Source organism: Pinus tabuliformis, chromosome 8 (assembly GCF_031772625.1).
Source record: "Pinus tabuliformis cultivar Carrire ecotype Pingquan chromosome 8, CPIR1, whole genome shotgun sequence".
In the NCBI taxonomy this organism is placed as follows: Eukaryota; Viridiplantae; Streptophyta; class Pinopsida; order Pinales; family Pinaceae; genus Pinus; species Pinus tabuliformis.
The window spans coordinates 718,410,458-718,426,525 of record NC_142294.1 but is presented as its reverse complement, the minus strand read 5'-3'; the positions used below and the strand labels follow the sequence as shown (position 1 = coordinate 718,426,525).

At 35.9% G+C, this 16,068-nt stretch overlaps 1 protein-coding gene across 3 annotated transcripts in view; it reads right to left on the bottom strand.

The window, feature by feature from the left end:
* Window positions 1–3,626: 3,626 nt before the first annotated feature.
* The window catches only part of LOC149237607 (DNA gyrase subunit B, chloroplastic/mitochondrial-like), a 356,836-nt gene continuing 344,394 nt past the window's right edge, over window positions 3,627–16,068 (bottom strand). For all 3 annotated transcript variants that reach the window (XM_089372706.1, XM_089372705.1, XM_089372708.1), the window contains 6 exons: window positions 5,379–5,492; window positions 5,144–5,260; window positions 4,864–4,917; window positions 4,650–4,755; window positions 4,347–4,477; window positions 3,627–4,210 (listed from right to left, as the gene is read on the bottom strand). In XM_089372706.1, the coding sequence (XP_089228832.1) occupies window positions 4,142–4,210; window positions 4,347–4,477; window positions 4,650–4,755; window positions 4,864–4,917; window positions 5,144–5,260; window positions 5,379–5,492 (591 nt within the window). In that variant the 3' untranslated portion in view covers window positions 3,627–4,141. The remainder of the gene's footprint in view (window positions 4,211–4,346; window positions 4,478–4,649; window positions 4,756–4,863; window positions 4,918–5,143; window positions 5,261–5,378; window positions 5,493–16,068) is intronic.

Sequence of the window (16,068 nt, the reverse complement as noted above, 5' to 3'; positions counted from 1 at the left end):
GATAGTTGCATTTGGTGTAATAAAGATAGTTGGTCTTTCAAAGTTACCAATTCTCCAAAAGTTCTTGATATGGTTAAAAATAATAAAAATTATCATAAACATAATCATAATAAATAATTAAAAATTAAAAGGATAAAGATAGAAGAAGCCGAAAAAAACAAAATGATGAATCCTATTGTTCATTTTGTTCAAAATAATTATTTATTTTCTTTTTTCTTCCGCGTGCCCTAGCATCAAATGTTGGATTTTAAATCATCATGTTATCATACATATCCTTCTGCAAATCATTGGTAGAGAAGAGCATATCTATTAGGCCACCAAAAGCTCTCAGTATCAATGTGTTTTGAAACCTCTCTTACAAAAGTGGAAGCTCTCATTAGAGGCAAAAGGAGATCCCATTGTCTAAAATTATGTTATTGAATTATTCTCATAACCAAATTGTGAAATAAATAAAGATCTACCCTACATGTTCTCACTTCACTACAAAAATAATTTTCCTTTGTAAATATCAATCATTAGGATTTAAAGGGAATAATGAACACTTAGTCATTGTGAAACAAGTATCCAACATTGGCATCTCCACTCGTATATTTACTCTATGTCATGCATGAGACGAATAAAAAAATAATAATAAATAAATAACTAGAACTAGTTTTAGCCATAAAACTCACATTAACTTACAAAGAACAATACCAATCACTCCAAAAGAGTTAAATAATAAAAGGTCTGTCCTTTGATTCTTGAACAAGATTATTCTTGGCCACAAATGTTCATAAATAAAGGACAAGTTCCATGTCCCTTCTCCATCCTTGATTTCTGAAATAAACATTCAATGTCTAACTCCCTACCCACCTTTAGTGTATGGGATCATACAGTGAGAACAACTTATTGACTTAAATTTGAAACCATTAAAGTTTTAAAAACATTAAGCATGGAGTGGACATAATAAAGCATCTTTGAGTCAATGTAACTACCTTTGTTAATATACAATCTAGTAGGCCAACTCTCCAAGGAATACTATATTTTTTCTAAAAGAAAGACAGCTAGCCCCGATCTGATATTGGTTGGAGGCCCGTTGAAACTCCCAAGTATTTAATCATGTCATGTAGAAACAAGATGCCTAAATGTTCAAGTTTCACTTATGCTAGAGGTGGGTGAATAAACAAGTGATTTGGATGCTTTGTGATTTTTTTTTTTTCACAAAGCACCACAATAGATGTTCAAAATCAGTTATGACACTCAACCTCCCAAATTGAAGCTTCACCAATCAATTTAAAGGGATCAAAGCTACTCACACCTTTAGGGAAAGGTACTTAAAAGAGCTATTTGAAAGAAGATATGTCCATACATTGTTACATAGTTCAAAGACTAAGCCTTAACCTAAAATATACACATTAAGTTTTAAAACAAAAACCCTCTATAACCTCTTGTCATCATGCAAATTCATAATAAAAGGAGCATCCCAATCCTCTAACTTAAATGACGCTCAAAGTTGTTTCTTTGTTGAATACCAGAATAGGGACTATGAAAACACCATGACCACCCTATATTCACCAAAGGAAATTTATGAGTTAAAATATTCTCTATTGGGTTAATTTTTTCGCTCTTTGTCCAAAGCGATGCACCTTTTAAAGTTGAATATTTGCCAAAATTCTTAAGTATTTTTTGTAAAGCACTCACAAAAATTTGCTCTCAACTATACAAAATCCATAAAATTTTATTATAAATATAAGAAATTAATTATATAATTTCTTGAAAAGAAAATTTTTCCAAATATTTTATAGTAGATATTTTGAAGCCAATAAAGATTTGACATTCATAAAATTTTATTAATACACATTCCCCAGAAGAAAATATTGTTAAGAAATATATGCTTAAGAATATCCAAGAGAATATCGTCCATTGCTCTCATGTCCAACGTAAAAATTATCCATGTTGCTTCTAACAATCATTTCTTTGGCATAGACATATCATCAAATGTTGTACCGTAAATGGTTAGCATATTATCAAGATATGAATCAATATAAAATTATAAATACCAAAATCTCTCGAGTGTTGAATTAACTTTTACATAGATAACCTGCTATTATCCAATTTGGTTTTATTGACACAAAAGGGAGTTGTAATCCCTATAGCATATCTCAAGAGGTGATCAATCAAGCCTTTAAAAAAATCTCAAACCTTCGAAATGTACATGACTTATTTTGGCACAAAATTTATGTGTTGATTTTATACACCACAGCACTATCATGATGACATTTATACAAACTGCAAAAACTTCCTACAACTGAAGCTAGCACAAAAGTCCCATGAACATAGGCATACGTTGTGGTTGAACTTTGCTTCTCTTTTATCCAAAACAAGAAAGCTATATATTTTGTAGAGTGTACAGTGGAACCCATTCATGGACCTAGGATATAGATCCCTCACTATGTAGAGCACCTATGATTGGGTGATACATTTCCGAAAAACTGCTAAACAAGTTCCATATTCGAAGTTGCCATTTATAGTTATCCAAATCAACATTTTAACTCATTTACAGTCAAAGGGAGAAAAGAGGATGATGGAAGAAGAAGAAAGAAAAATGTTTGATATTTGTTGATGGAAGCACACTTCACCTCGCCCACGATATATCTATTTATAAAATGGGAATTCTCATTAAAGGTTACAGAAATAAACCAGCTTAGATACTAATAATATTGAGATGTACTCACCATTGTTACAAAAACCAACTTGTAGATTTTAGAAATAACAGTTTTTGATGCTAGAATCACAACGTTGATTTTGAAGCTTGAAAAAAGGCCAACAATTCCTCCAGGAATAGAACCATAATACTTGAGCAACAATGCTGCAATTAAATTGTAGCCAAGGAGATAAACACCAACTTGCAAGCATATATCTTCTCTCAATAAGTATATATTTTAACAATTATCTCAATCCAGATTTTATAAATATTCCAACTATCACTGCAATAATTACAAAACAGTTCCCAAAAAAGTGTGTAATTTGTGTAAAAATCAATTTTCCCCTAAATTGTGCAACAATGTAAGAACACAAGCCATGGATATTTCTCTAAGAATCAAGCATGATCTAAAGTTATGATTTACTAGCTGATAAGAAGACCAGTGATGGTCATTGATCCTCATCTTTCATCATTGCCAAACAGAAGTTACAGCTATGCTTCTATCACCTTGTAAAATTAGAAGTAGCTTTCTCCATTTATATCCGATTATGGGGAGCAGCAACACCTTTTACAAACCCTCCCTAATAATCTCATGTCAGTAGATAGTCCATCTATAAACTTTCAAAGGTAATTGTGATAAAATAACATTCATGAGGGTAGGCCCAACTTCTTGTGGTTATGTAGAAAAGAAAGTGGTCGAGTATCTATATGACCACAGTTTCCAGAATATATCAGAAATCAGAGTCCCTCACTGCTATTACTAATTGTTGTAGCTATCTTCAAGCCAAGTTTTAAGTGGTAATCTTATACTTGAGGAAATGAAACTTGCATTTGCACTCTAATGTATTTTAGCAACAGACATTTTTTACATGTTTAGAGTTCTGTCAGTTATTTTATTGAAATGCCTAAGCAAAAATCAGGCTTTATATTTAAAAGTAAAAAATAACAAAATGAAACACATCCTCTTCAAATATCAGATATACTGATTCAATCAATGTTGATTACATTTGTGTTGATAAATATACTGATTCAATCAATGTAGATCACATTTATGTTGATAAATATACCGATTCAACCAATGTTGACTACATTTGTGTTGATAAATATTTGATCCGTCTCTGGATAAAATAATTAACTTATTAAGGCATTTCCATCTCATGGGCTGATCACAAATGGTAATCACACATTTGCAATGTTTGTCATTACTGCTAGATGTACAGTATGCTTGCTCCTCACTTTCCCCCAAAAAATACTCCAATGCTAACATTTGAACTCACTTTGCGATGATACAAACATAAAAGGAACATTGCCGCAGAAATATATTATGAGACTCAATATTTGAAGCAAAATTAAGAGCATATATGGCTTCTAAAACATTTTTTTCTCAAAACAAATGACATCTTATGCATAAAATGGTTAAGAAAATACTTTACAAGGTCATCACTCTTGAAATTGGAATTAAATATCAAGCTTCTCCATGCTGATTTTAGATGCAGATTTTTCAATTAGTTCCTTCCGTGGCTCCACCTGGAAAAGGCTAAAAAGTTAGCATTTTTATTTTTTGCAGGCCATCCACACCCTTTTCAAATTGCAACACGAACCATTTTTTTGAGGGTGCCACAGCAACAATGAGAAATCAACTGTGTAAATCAAAATCACTTACCCGATTTCCCATTAATAAAGAGAAAACCATATTTGCTTCTGCAGCATCTTCCACTGTTAGTTGTTTCAGCTTCCTTGTTGCTGGATCCAAGGTTGTTTCCCACAATTGTAAAGGCATCATCTCTCCTAAGCCTGTGCATACCAACAATCAAAAGAAACTTACAGTTTCATGCAAACCCTTACCACACTGAACAGACTAGAAATGATATCAGGAATGCCAGAATTTAAACTGTTTCCCTTCCAACTCCAGAACATAACACGGACAACAAAAGTAAACTTGCCAAATTAACATGATTCAACACACCTTTGAAACGCTGAATGTTATAGGATGCATTTGATGGAAAAGTATTTTGCAATTTCTTTAACTCGCCGTCATCAAAACAATAATGAGCTTGTTTACCCCTCTCAACCTACAGGACCCACAAGATTATTATCATAACTTATTGTAAGTTACCGACCTAATATCAGAGGAAGTCTAGCACATAAACAAAGAATCTGGAATAATTTGTAGAAAATACCTTGTAGAGTGGTGGAACTCCTACATATATGTAACCTTGCTCAAAAAGAGCTCTCTATAAAGCAAGGTTCACAAAAATACCAGTGAGTACATGAAACTAAACACAGTATTTTATTGTAAACAAAGTATCATATACAAGAGTGCAATTGCCAACTAAATTCTCTACAGTGTTGAAATTTAGGTTTATACTTGAGACTAGTATTGCAGATAGATCTTGACTTCGACATAGTCTAGTCTTAGACTAGCCACATACAAGTGTGTGTGCTTGGGTGTCTGGTTACCTGATATCTGAAAAAGAATGTTAATAGAAGAGTGCGAATATGAGCACCATCTACATCAGCATCTGTAAGTATGATGATCTTGTGATATCGTAAAGAATCTTTCTTGAAATCCTCACCCTAATACATGGCAAGTAAAATATATAGCAGAAACAGTCAAAAACAAAAGAACCGTGATGGATAATAGCTTTGTAAACATCAAGAGGCATACTATATTATCTAAGAGACTAAGACAAACCTTCAGTCCAAGTCCTAATCCAAGGATAAGATTTTGAATTTCTTCATTCTTATACATAGCTGCTTCATCCTTGCGCTCAACATTCAATATCTTGCCACGCAAAGGTAAGATAGCCTGCATAACATAAACAATTCCCATGAATATCTTAAGAATAAGAATACATAAATGATAATATACATCAGTGATAACAAAACAAAGTGAAAGTAAGGTTTCAAATGGAACAAAAACAAGCCCAATTTCTGCAGTAAGTCAGTCACAAGTGTGCTATAAAGAGAAAAGTAGCCAAGATGAAATGGGCTATAGTAGCCAAGCATAAGTGTGCTTAAAAGATAGAAGTTTCTTAGAATGAATATCTTAAGAATGAGAATATTTTATCACTGATGTATATTATCTTTTGCAACTATGGAACTAGCATTTTATTGGATCATCTCCTGCTTTGGGCTTTCTAGGGTTTTAAAATATTAAAATCGCCCTTAAAGTTAGTTCCTCCCTTCTAGGGTTTCCTCAAGAATTCCTAATGCCTTTTCACTTTTCTTCAATGATAACAACTCCCTGCCTATGGTTACATATAGTTTTCACCCTTTGGTCCCATTACCCATTAATATACAAGGGTAACCATAGGAGAAATTTTTTTTCCCATGATGTATATTTCCAGCCAACAGCGTCACATGATTCTTAGAAAGTCGCATCGCAAATGCCTCTCATCCACTCATTGGTCAGCTCATCCAGATGATTGCCATGCTCTTCCGACAAAGGTAGGGCAACAACCATGAGGTACATTGGCCATTGTTTCACATGTAGTGCTTACATTTAATGTTTTAGGCATCTAAGCAAGGATCATGAGTTGAAATCAGATAATGGATCACAATGCTTGGAAGTTAAACTTGTTGCCTTATTTCAACTCGCTAGTCATCCTTTTCTTTTAGTAAAGTGCAAGCATCCTGGGGTTTTTCTTTCACTGTCTAGGAGAGGCATGAATAGGAGGCCTTGACAAAGGTAGTGTGTCTCCACATCTTTCCATGCTTAACACTTGCCATTTATCATTGATATGTTGTCCTTTCCTTCATTTGGTTGTTGTTAATCGCTCGTACTAGTTCCTTATTTGCCTCATCCTATGGGAAGAGGGTCTTCAAAATGCCCATAGGTCAATGTAGCTGCAAAATAAAATAAATTAAAAGCATGCTCCAATTGTTAAAATGCAAAAAACTGGCAAGGGATGAATGATGAATAAATGCCAAGTTAACTTGAGCTCTACCCCGTCATGTGAGGCCATCACCCTAGTCCCATGCATAACATTCCTACCAAAACAAAAGGGACTTAAAAGAAACATCCCAACCCCTATGAGCAATGGAATACCCATCTTAAAAGCAGATTTTAAACAAAAACAAGAAAAGCCTACTATGAAAGCCAATCGAAGCAAAAAAAAGTATGAATAGATGGAAAGTACAAAGCAAAGGATTATCTCGATAAGAGGGAGAAGATTATGAAGCCAGGTACACTTATGTTAAAATTTATTTCTATAATTTTTGTTGGATGCAAAGATCGTCTTCCTCGATCAAAGAAGAAGTGTACATAAGAGCTACCTCAAGCTTGTGAGGTACATGAAGAAGTCTTATACTTGCAAGCAGAAAAAAGGCTTTGCACAAGCTCCTCAAATTTGATACACTTGGATAGGTGAATCAAGGTTGATCCTATATGATTTGTTTACTAACGAAAGTAGAAGACCTCATGTGTCAGAGGGAGTTGCATTGACCAAAAGATTTGCTTTAGAGGGAGAAGTCAAGGCTTCTATAGGAACCCTTGTTTTAGCTTCAGAGGAAATTGACTTCTGGATTCAAAATAAAGGATTTTGATGGCATCAATGGTAGAGGGAGCAGACTAAATTTGCACAGGCATATATGTTTCAAAGTAAGAGGGAGCACCCAGTCCAGGTGACAAGAACGTAGTTGTGGTGTTGCACTTGGTGAAAAGAAGTTGATCAGTTTTATGAGCAAAGGCATGTCGCTCAACATGAATTGAAGTACTAGCAAGGTACAGTTGGTCATGGCAAAGTCAGATGTGATTTGAGGTGTAAAGTACAGTTGCAGATTCAGATTGGGCGGAGAGTGTTGGAGACAAAAGATTTCATCAAGATATCTCTTTAGTTTGGGCTCCATTACAATTTCTTGGGTAAGCATGAATCAATCATCTGTCGCACTCAGTATTGAGGAAGCCGAGTATATTGCAATTGGATTCGCTAGATGAGAAGTAGTTTAGCTTCAGAGACTACTTGCAGGACTATCTAGATCAAGTGCAAGTGATGACCATGATGACAAGTCGAAGCACATTAGGATCAAGTACCACTTCATTCGAGACATGCTGCAGAAGGAAGCATTTAAGCTTTAGTACATCTCCATTGATGAACAAATTGCTAATATTCTTACGAAGCCTTTTTCTAGAGGGAAGTTTCTGTACCTCCAAGACAAGCTTGGGCTTGTGGAGAATGTCTCTCTCATTAAGAGGGAGTGTTGATGAGATTGCATCATGGATATACCTTCTCCCTGTGTCAAGTACTTTGATATGAATTAGGGAAATTATCCTCGTGTCAAGTACATTGACCTGAATTAGGAAGAATGTTCTGATGGACTGACATTCTCTCTATGTCAAGTACTTTGACTAGAATTAGGGAAGTTATCCCTGTGTCAAGTACATTGACCTGAATTAGGGAGAATGGTCTGAAAAAGGACATACTCCCTGTGTTAGTTGACCTTGGGTGGAGTATGGTTCTAGAGGCTACTCAGTTGAGTTGGAGCCTCCCAGCATAATGCTTTGATCTCTTTCTACAGTGAGCTTGTTTATCATTGATGAGGCCTCTGGTGTTTCACCTAGACTAAGTCTATAGTTGTTTGATGGTAAACCGTGATTATGTATATTTGATGTCGGTGATTATGATATTGATGATGATGCTTATCTTAATCTTGAACTTTTCCTTTGAGAGAATTTATTAACTTGAGAACATCTTGATAGGCATTATGAATACCTCCCAAGCTAAGAGGGAGTGTTGAATTTTGTAGCTATGGTCGTTCTTCATAATTATGATGATTGATCTACTTGTTTATGTAAAGCATGTTCTTCATGCTAAAAGAAAACTATATTATTCATGTATTTGTCAAAAAAAAAATACAAGGCATGTTCTTCATGATCTTATCAAAAGAAAATTTGAAGTATTTGAAGTTTGTTTTTTACTCCACAAGATATCTAAGTCATCTTTCAAGTCATTAAGTCGACCCAGCCCTCAATGGCACCCATTCGACCTATTGATCACTATATATATGAGGCATTTGACCTCTTCTCAAACACCATTCGATCTGATCATCAAGAAAAAGTTTCTTCTAGCCATACGAAGGAGATTAAGGAACAAAACGAAGAGATTAAGAAGCAAATAAAAGACATTAAAGAGTAGGACGAACCTTTGTAAAGTAGTCGAAGATTATCTGGTGAATTCTTTGTGCCAAGAGGTCGAAACTTTGTGGTATTTCTCTATGGTCAAGATCGAACTCCTGTGGAAGATACGTTGAACTTCAGACCTATGTTACAAACCCCTTGACCAAGGTGACTAAGGAAGATTGCAAAGGCTTTAACTTGGACTCTTGGGGGACATCTTTGTTGGCTAGTTTGTCTATTGTCTCAACTTTGATGTCTCTTCTTGACTTGATTCTTAAGGAAAGGTTGTTGGGTTTTTCCCTCGTATGGTTCTCCCATGGTAAAATCTCGTGTTCTTGTGTGGTTGTCTCTTTATGATCCTTTAGCATTTTGTTTTATTGTGGAAGTTCTCTGTGTAATTGTTTTATGATGGATAATAAATGAAAGAAAAGATCAATCTAAGGGAAATCATAAGAAACAATTATCAATTTAGAGTACGATTGAAAAATCGACACTACCCCCTCACGTGAGGCCATCACCCTAGTCCCATGCATATCATGCCTATCAAAATAAAAGGGACTTAAAAGAAACATCCCAACCCCATTTTAAACAAAATCAAGCAAAGCCTACTAAGCATGCCAATCGAAGAAAAATTAAGGGTAGGGGTGGAAAAAGTAGTGTCATGTAAAAGGTAACTTAAGTAATGCAAGCGCTCCCTCCACAAAGGTGCTCATGGATGATCGTCTAGCATAACCCATGTATAAGATTATGACACCTTGTTAGGTCCCTATACTACTAGTGTAACCCCTTATTGTTATTAGTGCAACCCCCTTATTGTATTATTGTGCCCGTATAGTCCCCATGTTAGGTCCCTATACTACTAGTGTAAACCCTTATTGTTATTAGTGCAATCCCCTTATTATATTGTTGTGCCCATGTAGTCCCCATATTGTTATTATTGTGCCCCATAGAAGCCCACTATTGTTATTGTTCTGCCTTTATATTATTATTGTTATGTCGGCTCCGATTATATTATGACCCCTTAGACTCCTATATATAGAAAGGAGGTCTTGTCATTTGTATCATCCAATAATTGTTCATTTGTGTAATGTAAAGGAGATTGCCCCCTCAAAGAGGTTGACTTTGAAGTCGTTGATCCATCTTTTCTATCTTTTTGTGCGCTAGTTTCAAAACATTTGGTATCAGAGCTTTGGATTCTAGGGTTTCGCTGCTCCAAACAGTTCATCGTGGAATTTTCTGTTAAAATTGGCAACTAGGGCCAAACTCCATGTGGGTCATCTTATTTATCGCAACTAATATTTTTCTTGGATCACTCTCATCGAGAGGTGTAGGATTGATCTAAAGATCATCTGATTTCCATAAGTATTCATGGAGTTATGAATTTATTTGTGTTATAAGACAATTCGTCAAGGTCAGCCAACAACCAAATAAACCCCACATGTGCTCAACGTTTTAGTATAAAAGGAGATGACTTGAGAGTCATTTCACACATACTTCTATCTTGATTTATCTCCACTTGTCTTGGGTTTTAGTGGAAAAGAAATCTAGGAGTGGAAGCCCTAGACCTAAGTTACACTGAAACAGATACGGGAATGGATATGAATACGGGGTTTGAAACGGATATGACAAATTTTCAAAATATCAGGATACGATACGGCAAGAAAACGACATCATATATATATATATATATATATTACCATTCATCTTTTAGAATCTAGAATCTATATCTAAAAATACATAATCATCATCATGAATTCAACATAAACAAATCATCATCATCAATTCAACACAAACATTGGCATCATCATTAGTGATTATTATAACATTCAACATATTATCATCATCATTAGTAATGTAATCAAAAATGCTACAGCCTTTGTGCTTTTGGGTCCAACTCCTTCAAAGAACGTGTCATGCATGGCAGATGATATCTATCTTCCTTGCATGACAATTAAAGGGCCCATGCGATCATTGGGATATTCTGTCAAGACCTATTTCAACATTTCAATCTTCTCAATGTCAGCTTGGTCTCTTGACTATATGCAGGCACAAGATTGGCTAAAGAAGATTTGTTATATTGGAGGGATTTATGAAATCAAGAGCAAAATCAATGACAATTAACAAAACCTTAACCAAAATGAAAATTAATCACTCAAATAAATCTCTTTACGAAGACATTCATCAAACCTTTTTATTTGCATTTTTGAACATCTATCTTTTTCTTAGTAAGAATCCTTGATAAATATAAGGAGTGTCGTTGTTTTTAAGGATTTAGAAGAGACTTTATGAGACTGTGTTTATAGTGAGTTTATTTGCAAATCTGATTTTTTCATTTTTATTATTTATTTATGGCTATATAAATTTTCACGCTTTTTAACATTTAAAGGGTGGATTCTGATAAACAATTTTTGTGGATCCGTTTCCGGAAATTCCGGAAACAGATCCAAAAAAATTTAAATCCCTTGGAAACATATCCAATTCCAAATCTAAAGTTTCCAATTTTTTGAAATGGCACAATAACGTTTTTACAGTGTTTCGGGCAAGAATCGTATCCATTTCTGTATCGGAAACAGGGATTCGTGTTTCCGGCAAATTCTTCAGGAGTTTCCGATAACTTAGCCCTAGACTTTAGAGGAAGAGAGGTTGCCCTAGACACACATGGAAGGCTTCCCTAGACACACATGGAAAGCTGCCCTAGATGCAGATGGAAGGCTGCCCTAGACACACATGAAGGCTGCCCTAGATGCAGACAGAAGGCTGCCCTAGACACACATGGAAGGTTGCCATAGACGCAGATAGAAGGCTGCCCTAATGCAGACCTAAAGGTTGCCTTAACGCAGACCTAAAGCAGCCCTAACGTTGGATGCCCTAATGCAATCCTAAGGTCTCAAATATAGTGCGAATTTGGAGCAAGGAAGGCTGAGGCAGGTCTGAGTTTGTGGAATGTTTTTGGTGCGGATTTTAGAGAAGAAGCGCTGCAACTCTTAGTCATTGCATGAGGCAAGAAGGATGGCTTGAGGTGACACATTGGAACAGTCTTACTGTGCAAATCAGGTCGCAAACTAGTGGTGACTCTGGTGAGTTTCATGATTGTTTTATGCATGATATTGGGGTGTATATCTCTATTTATAGGGATGCAGTAAGGGACTATTACAGCAGTTGTTGGGAGAGAAAGGACCTCCTAACTAGGCCGCAGTCATCTCTAAGGACAATGAGGCAAACAGGGGTATTTTCCCTATACGTTAGGCTTGTTGGTGTGCCCTAACCAGTCATGTACGTGCACAAAACCCTAGGCAGAAATCAGCAGTAGCATGCAGGGAATTGAGGGTTGTCTTTGGACTGATAGTTAGATGCATGGGACAGCAAGGCAACTAGTACAACAATGCTAATATATGGGACAACAAGGTACATAGTGCTGTCAAGATATATGGGACAGCAAGGTACATACTGTTGTCAAGATATATGGGACAGCAAGGTACATAGTGTTGTCAACATATATGGGACAGCAAGGTACATAGTGCTATCAAGATATATGGGACAGCAAGGTACATAGTTTTGTATAGATACATCGGACAGCTGTGACATGGCAGCAAAGGTACATAGTGCTGTCAAGATATATGGGACAACAAGGTACATAGTGTTGTATAGATACATGGGACAGTTGTGACATGGCAGCAAAGGCACATGGACAGCAGTAAGCATTGGGATAGCAGCAAGACATAGTGCTGCAATAGCAATTGGGACAGCAGCAAGACATGGTGTTGCATTATCAATTGGAACAACAGTATTGTAAGCAAGGTGCAGCAAGCACATGGTGGCAAAACAAGGTGCAGCAATGGCACATGAGGGTACATGATGCAATACAATGATGGGTATTGTCATGATTGATGAAGCATGATAAGATGTAGCATTGTGATGATGGGTGCAGCATGGTGCAACACGGTGAGGTGCAGCATGATGACGAGATGCAGCACGATGATAGGTCAAGGAGTCACCTTGGAGAATCAGTTGAAGCAACATGTCTTCAACTGATCTCATGTATCATCTTCTTAGAGATGATCTATGCTCTTATCTAGATAAGTCAAAGTGTTGACTTCTGTTGTAAATGTACTATCTCTCTCTCTCTGCTGAACTACTGAAGAACATATAAGAAGAATTGATCAAGGGTTTCCCCACATTGGGGTTTGTCCCTGGCTAGCACCACATCTTGTGTCCTCTTATCTTGACTTGTCTTCTGCGATTTATGTTTATGTTCTATCTGCAGTTTACTTTAATGCTGAAGTGATTGGTAATCTGGAAAAGATATTGAGCTAACTGTGAAAATTGAAATAAATTGCTCTAAGCATAGAACATACCTAAACTTAACATTTTCACTATAACTTTTTTGCTACAAAATTTCAGAAGCTTAAAAAAACCCATTTGAGTTGAAATCTTTATGAACCTTGAATCTGAATTTCAGATCTTGTCTCACTATATTTTCAGCGATATGGTCTGAGGAAGTTAGGGTTTTTGCAAGCTTTAGAATTCCATCTCAAACAGGTCATCGTGGCATTTTCGCTCTAAGTTTTTTTCTATGAAGTTTCAGACTCTGAAATTAAAACCCATTTGAGAGGAAATCTTGGTGAAGCTCGAAACCGAATTTCAGATCTTGTTTCGCTATATGTTCAGAGATACGGTCCAAGACATGTAGGGTTTATGCAGACTCCTGAATTACATTCCAAAAAGGGGACCTTGGGGAAATCATCATAACTTTCTCTCTAAGCATCAGATTGAAATTTCGTTAAGAAGTTACAAAAAGAGGACAGACTGTACTTTTTTGTGTATTGTTTCCAGGGCCGAAGGTTGAAACAGTGATATGTGGCACTTCGTACAAGTTCGTTCTACTGAAAAAGTATATAATCAGGTCATCTTGGGAGATTGGGCATAACTCTTTCTTGGGGAATCCAATTTCGATCAGACTGGTGGCATTGGAAATAGGACGCAGAGGGACCTTGGAGATACGAAATTTCAGAGATACAACAAATTCAAGATCGAGCTGCCAAAAGCAAGAAAAAGAATGACTTGAATCAAGAAAATAGAAACACCTAGTAAGCAAAATTGGATGGATGATTTGAAGAATGCGATTGAAGCTAAGATAAATAGTTTTATATGTGCCATGGAAGCTAATATCGATAGCAAGGAAGCATATTTGAAGAAAAGCATGGAAGATTTGAAGAAATACATGGAAGGTTTGAAGGAAGGTGGGACAAAGCTACTACAAGAAAGACCTCCTAATGAAGCAAAGGTAGTAGAGGAAACTCATGATGAGAAAAAAATAAATGTTAATCATGATTTCATAGAATGTAACATTGGATTAAAGACCCACCATATTCCAAAGATTGATATGAGGAAGTTTCATGGCAAGAATCCCATAACATGGATACTACAGATGGAGAAATATTTTGATCTACATGATGTGCAACTATTACAAAAGGTACGTATTGCATCTTTATATTTAGAACCAAATCAATTTTTATGGTATAAAGGGCTTTGTTCTCGTAAACCACTTGTCACCTGGTCAATTTTCATGGAGGAAATGATAGCACATTATGAGGATACAAAGAGCAACACCTTCTTTAGCCAATTGATAAATCTCAAACAAAAGGGTTCAATGGAAGAGCACATTAAGGACTTCCAAAAATTGAATATAAGTTTAAATGATATTCCAGAGAAGCAGAGGATTGATGTCTTCATAGGGACTTTAAAGGATAACATTCAACATGAGGTTCGCCTTTGGGAACCTGATTCATTGGAGAAGGCATACATGTTGGCAAGAAAAATTGAAAGCAAAATTATGGCAACAAGGAATCGTACCACTCAACTATTAAGATGGAAGTGTTGTTGCTCCTAGCCTTTCACCACCTACAAGGTTGAGACCACAACAATTGGAAGAAAAAAGAGCAAAAGGGCTTTGTTACAATTGTGATAGAAAATACACTAAAGGTCATAAGTGTGCTGAGAAGAAATTAATTTACATAGATGGGGAAGAGGAGCAAGAAAAGGAACAAGAAACGTCAAAAGAAGAGGATATACACCAGGAACCAATCCCAGAGAAAGAAGAAATGAATCTGACCATATCTTGTAATGCATTGACAGGAATTACCACTCAAACTCTCAAGATAGAAGGGCATATCAAGAAGAAAAAGGTAATAGTGTTGATTGATTCAAGTAGTACCGATAATTTTATTCATTGTAAGATAGCCAAGGAATTGAATTGTTTCCTATATCCGGCACCAAAGTGTCAAGTAATGGTTGCAAATGGAGGAACCATAAATTGTTCTGGAAAGTGTCATAATATCAAGTTATCCATGGAAGGATATGTCTTGAATAGTCCAATGCTTTTCATTCCAATGGCTGGTGTGGTTGTTGTACTAGGAGTTCAATGGCTACAATCTTTGGGTACGATAGCTTTTAATTTTCAAGAACCTTTCTTGAAAATTTTTTGGGAAGGAAAAGAGGTTGAATTAAGGGTATCGCAGGGAAACCGGGAAAGATAATCAGTTCTAATAGCATGAAAAAGCTTCTAAAGAAAGATCAATGGGGCGAAATTGCACAATTATGTTCACTAGAGGTACCCACGTCGAAATCATTTATTTCTCCAGATCTCCAAAAAGGTCTGGACAATCATTCCAACATATTTGAGACTCCCAAAGGCCTCCCACCTATTCATGATCATGATCATGCTATTCATTTGATTCCAGAAAGTGTTCCCCCAAACAGCAGGCCTTACAGATATCCATATGCCCAAAAGAGTGAAATTGAACGTATGGTTGTAAAAATGCTAGAGGTTGGTATAATTCAGCCTAGTCAAAGTTCTTTCTCTGCTCTAATGGTATTGGTACACAAGAAGGATGGATCACAGCGCATGTGTCTGGATTATAGGGAGCTCAACAAGCTTAATATTAAAGATAAAATTCCCATTTATGTCATTGATGAGTAATTGGATGAATTACATGGAGCAATTTACTTCACCAACTTGGATCTTTGTTCAGGATATCATCAAATCTGAATGAATATTGAAAACATTCCAAAAACAACATTTAGAACTCATGAGGGTCATTATGAATTTTTGGTCATGCCTTTTGGCCTTACCAATGCACCTTCTACATTTCAAGGTTTGATGAATTCCATTTTTAAACCCTTAGAAAATTTGTATTAGTATTTTTTGATGATATACTAATCTACATCAAGTCTTGGAAGGATCATGTTCAACATGTTGACAAGGTGC